We start from the raw sequence: 5164 nt of genomic DNA, 5'->3' as shown, positions 1-5164 counted from the left end.
TCTGCCGCCAACAATTTCCAATATAGCCCGCAGCAGCAAGAACTATCCATCATTCCCAAGGCTTTCCATGGATTCTCTTGCATTCGATTCGTCAAATGTCAAGGCCCATGGATTCTCTTGCTCTTTCCCGTGTTTGAGACCCCTCCAAACTCTACCTACTATCAAGAGTGGAGCAAAGATACATAAAGGTAGACCCCTTGGTCCTACAAGAAATAGATCGCCTTAACTCCGAGTGCAAATGGACATTTGACCAATCCCACTTTGAATCAAATAGCAATGGAACATAACACAAGATCACTCCATTCACATAAGAGTGACCTCCTCAACAATACAAGCATCCTCAATGCTGCAATCTTGTGTCTCTAAGAAACACACATCCACACAACCGATGAAATGGCTTTGCCAGGATTTCAAACAATCTCGTCAACCTTTGCACTAGGGATTGCAACATGTTATAAGGAAACACTTACCTTGATCAAATAAATTCCTTATATGAAAAGGGTTTTTTTCCGATCCACTTTCAAAACAAAACAAAAGAATGCCATATCCTCGCACAGTAATTAACATCTACAAATCACCCAACACACTAAGTACAACACTACTTCAACAACTACAATAACTTTTGTAGCTCATTTAAAAAAACTCGCATTCATTGTAGGAGACTTCAACATCTACTACAGCAGCACGTCTACAAACATCACAAACCTTCTTCGATTCATGAGTGAGCACAGAATTGAACAACTTATCAATACTGCAACAATAATCCATGGGTCCACTATCGACCACATGTGGACAAACCACAAAACCACCTATATGTTTAACTTTGTCTAGTGGTTTGACCACTCTCTCCTCTACATCAACATTCACTTCCAACACAATCATTAAATTGCCTCTTATATTTCTCTCAAGGTAGGCCAGATGAAGGTAATTCACCTTGTTTCAACGTGGTGGGGGAATACTTGCAAAAAAATTGTTTAGAAGCATCCCTAAGAGCGATTTTTAAAATCAACATTTACGAAATTTTTGATTGACCCAGCAAACTGTGTGTCGCTGGGAACGTGCGACCCCAGAGGCTACGGGGACGAGTCAAACGCGCGTGGGTCAAGCGGGCGTATATAATAAAACATGGACATATATATATATGTAAACACTAATTTAGAGGGCGTAAAAGTGCCACGAGGCTAGACCTCGGAAGTAAATGAATGGCACAGCGTCCACGAGGGTCGCGCCAACATCACCAACTGGCAACAGCCTCAGCTAATCTAGCCAGGGTTTCAACGCACCAAATCCCCCGCCAAACATAGCCGCCGGCGACCGGGTCCAATGTCGGCTGCTGCGTCACCTTCTTCTTCGCCAACGAGTTTCGCCCCCCCCCTTAAAACCTCGTCCCTGCTCCTCTCCCACGAATTCCTCACCTCTATTGCCTCGCTCTGCCTGCCTCTTCCCATCTACTTTACCTCTCTTTCACCGACCTACCTTCCCGTGCACCATTGCATATCTCACAAATCTTGTTAGGCTGCCGGCTACCAGAGCTCTCTCGCTCTCTGTTTCTCTCTTCCTCGGAGGGTAGAGCTGCCTGCCCATCCAATGGCTCAGGTCCTCTCTTCTTCCCCCCCTTCCGCATCCCCTACCTCTGAGCATATCTTTCGCTCCCGCCTCCCTGATATAGACATCCCCTCCCACCTTACTCTCCCCCAATATGTCTTCGAGAACGCTTCGCTCTATCCCGATAAGCCTTGTATCATCGAGCACTCCACCGGTAAGGAGTACTCCTACTCGGACGTGCAGCGCATCTCTCGTAAAGTGGCCGCTGGTCTCGCTAAGCTCGGCATCAATCAGGGGGACGTTGTGATGCTTCTTCTCCCCAATAGCGCTGAATTCGTGTTCCTTTTCTTCGGCATCGCTATCAGGGGAGCTGTTGTCACCACTGCCAATCCCTTGTACAAGCCCGCGGAAATCCACAGGCAGGTGCAGTCGGCGAAGGCTCGGCTTATTATCACCCAGGCGGCCTGTGTAGAGAAGCTCGCGGAAGAGTGCGAGCAGCATATTAGCATTCTCACTATTGATGGCCCTCTGGAAGGATACAAGCATGTCTCGGCTCTCCTGGATGCCGATGAAACCGAATGCCCTGATGTTGTCATAGACCCGGACGACGTTGTCGCTCTGCCCTACTCTTCGGGAACAACTGGCCTGCCGAAGGGGGTGATGCTCACCCATAAGAGTCTGATTACGAGTGTGGCGCAGCAAGTAGATGGTGAGAACCCCAATTTACATTTCACAACAGAGGATGTGGTACTGTGCGTCTTGCCCTTAATCCACATTTTCAGCCTCAACTCCGTCCTGCTATGCTCGTTGAGAGCGGGGTCTGCAGTAGCCATCATGCAGAAGTTCGACGTGATTTCCCTTCTGCAATTCATTCAGAGGCACAGGATCACGGTGGCTGCAGTTGTTCCTCCAATCGTGCTCGCAATTACCAAGTGCCCGATAGCGGACCAGTTCGACATCTCGAGCATTCGAAAGGTTTTATCCGGAGCGGCGCCCATGGGGAAGGAACTGGAAGATGCGTTCAGAGCTCGTCTTCCCAACGCAGTGATTGGCCAGGTTCACATCTTCTTTAAACTTTGTTAATGAATGCAATCTTACACTAGAGAGAGAGACAGGGCGATGACCATGCTACCTGGGACCTGGGTGCAGGGTTATGGGATGACAGAAGCTGGTCCTGTTCTCTCTATGTGCTCATCTTTCGCGAAATACCCAAGTCCAGTCAAGCCTGGCTCTTGTGGAACAGTGGTCCGGAATGCGCAGATGAAAATTGTTGATACGGAGACGGGGGCATCACTTCCCTACAACCAGGCGGGAGAGATTTGTATTCGGGGAGCGCAAATCATGAAAGGTTATGAACGTTAATTTGATCAACACCTTTCCGATCTGCTGACGTATCTAGATATTACTGTGGCTGAGTCCTTACGGGCACTGAGTGTTTACGGGTGATGTTTCAGGATATCTGAACAATCCCGAAGCTACGGCGTTCACAATCGATAAGGATGGATGGCTACGGACAGGAGATATTGGCTATGTCGACGAAGACGACGAGGTGTTCATTGTGGACCGTGTCAAAGAGATTATCAAGTACAAAGGCTACCAGGTATGTTCGGGATCTGTTTTGGTAGAGCAAATACACATGTGTTGATGCGTAAAGACAGTATGGTAGATTAACGATTTTCTGCCCCGCTCAGGTTCCACCGGCAGAGTTGGAAGGCATGCTGATCGCACATCCCTCTATTCAGGATGCTGCTGTTGTCCCGTAAGTTGCCTGGTTGCCGTCAGATTGTGAGCTGTTTAGGTAGTATTTTACTAGTTAGAGGTTGTGCTTGATTTCTATTGCCAGACCTCCTATTGAATTCAACGATATGTCACAGAGAGCTGGATGAGGCAGCGGGAGAGCTTCCCGTGGCCTTTGTGGTTAGAGCTAACGGATGCGATATCTCCGAGGATGAAATCAAGCAGTACATCGCCAAGCAGGTATAAACGCCTAGCGAAGCCTATTTGTTAGACGTTTGCTGTGATCTATTGCATCAAGAGTCTGACGTCGGAGGAGGATGAGTGCAGGTGGTGTTCTACAAGCGTATATGCAAAGTCTACTTCATCGATGCGATCCCCAAGTCGCCTACCGGCAAAATTTTACGTCGTGTGCTGAAAACGAAGCTAGCAGACGCAGCCCATAAATAGACTATATCTCATTCGTGTCCCATACACGGTTCTCCAATTGCGAGTGCCAGATAGTCACATGGTTTCCCGGGTTAAAAGCCTATGAGGCCACGAAACTAAATTATGTATTTGTGGATTGGATCGTTGCTATTACATACTCGATGCAATTTGCATCCCTCTTCCCATATTAACACGAGTAGGATGACCCTCTATGACGGTTTAAGGCCCTCTCTATTAGGTCCAAAGGTGGGTTGTAAGGAATAAATTTTAAACTTCATTTATAAGTCTCAAAATTTGAATGCTCTTTAGGGATTTTTAAAATTGGATCTTGGTTAAGCCTTAGCATTAATTTTAGCTAGGCGGAAATGAGAGAGGGGAGGACCAAGAGGAAAACGAGAGCAGAGGAGTAGGAGGAGTGAGGTAGAAGGGCAAGGAGAGAGGCAAGGGGACTCGAGAGGGGTAAGGGGAAGGAAGGGCATTGTAGTACTCAGCAAGGGTCCTAGAGTACCCTTTGCTTCAGCCCATTGAGACTTGTATGAGTTCACTTTTCTATGCACTTTGTCCCATAGGCCTGTGAGGTCTCCCATGGACGTTTATATCTTTCTTTTCTTTCTTTCTCTTTGTCCTCCTTGTTCTCCTCTCTCTCTCTCTCTCTCTCTCTCTCTCTCTCTCTCCCCCCCCATAGCATGACTGCCTCTTTTCTCTCTTTGTCCTCCTTGTACTCCTCTCTCTCTCTCTGTGCCTGCATGAAGCAGAGAACAATCCTTGCCATTTTGTTGTGGAATTGAGTTGTGTTTTTTAGTTTCTTTTTCTTTCTTCTTTGTAATCATGTTTTTTATTTTCAGAGGCCACCACGACCTTACTTTTCAACACACTACATTGGAGGCCTCTCATTTATGTTACAAATCAATTGATTAGGGGACAATAAATCATTTACCTAAGAAGAGGAAATCAATACACTCAAGCCTGTGCTACTCACATATATCAAATAGTGTACAAATATATAGAAACCAAATTCATTCCACAAAATCAATCTTAGATACATAATTGAGCTCGGAACTGTGTTGCACAAAATGGATGAAAAAAAGAGATTGGCTACATAATTAGGGTTGTGAGAAATGTTCTCCTACTACCAAATATGTGTTGCAAATTGTCCTCTATTAGCATGGATTGGTGTATGAACATGTTCACATTGGCATCCATCCCAAACACATGGAGGTAGACATAATATAGGTGCTTGCATGCTAGGAATGCCTTGCCTTCTGTCGCTTGATCCTTAAAATCATGACAATTGCATGCTAGGTTCTTGGCAATGGCCACATTGTAGATTTCCCCCATCACTCTAGAGTTCTCATTCTCTATCTTGAAAACCTCATGTTTTAGGGCTTTCAATATTGTGTGGCCCCTTCACCATAGCTTCTAAAGCAATAGTAGCATCGATCCTTTTGGTTGCAGC

General features: G+C 46.2%; 1 protein-coding gene across 2 annotated transcripts; it reads left to right on the top strand.

Moving 5' to 3' along the window:
* Positions 1-1390: 1390 nt before the first annotated feature.
* Positions 1391-3985, top strand: LOC147883767 (4-coumarate--CoA ligase-like). 2 transcript variants are annotated; one of them, XM_087399114.1, is made up of 6 exons: positions 1393-2601; positions 2695-2893; positions 3000-3145; positions 3237-3304; positions 3420-3522; positions 3610-3985. In XM_087399114.1, exons 1-6 carry the CDS (start codon positions 1588-1590, stop codon positions 3727-3729), a joined length of 1650 nt encoding a protein of 549 aa, XP_087255240.1. In that variant the 5' UTR covers positions 1393-1587; the 3' UTR covers positions 3730-3985. The 2 variants fall into 2 exon arrangements, with proteins under 2 accessions (XP_087255241.1, XP_087255240.1); XM_087399115.1 differs by lacking the exons at positions 3420-3522; positions 3610-3985 and having other exon boundaries at positions 1391-2601; positions 3237-3308.
* The last annotated feature ends 1179 nt before the right edge of the window (positions 3986-5164 follow it).

Source organism: Dipteris shenzhenensis, chromosome 27 (assembly GCF_047967505.1).
Source record: "Dipteris shenzhenensis isolate YYH24624 ecotype China chromosome 27, Dip_SZ_1.0, whole genome shotgun sequence".
Taxonomy (NCBI): Eukaryota; Viridiplantae; Streptophyta; class Polypodiopsida; order Gleicheniales; family Dipteridaceae; genus Dipteris; species Dipteris shenzhenensis.
This window is presented reverse-complemented; position numbering and strand designations above follow the sequence as displayed.

Excerpts from the sequence above, each read along its gene's own strand:
- LOC147883767 (XM_087399114.1), top strand. The coding sequence starts at position 1,588 with ATGGCTCAGGTCCTCTCTTCTTCCCCCCCTTCCGCATCCCCTACCTCT. Across the intron at positions 2,602-2,694 it reads CCAACGCAGTGATTGGCCAG|GGTTATGGGATGACAGAAGC; the intron begins GTTCACATCTTC and ends ACCTGGGTGCAG. Across the intron at positions 3,305-3,419 it reads CAGGATGCTGCTGTTGTCCC|AGAGCTGGATGAGGCAGCGG; the intron begins GTAAGTTGCCTG and ends GATATGTCACAG.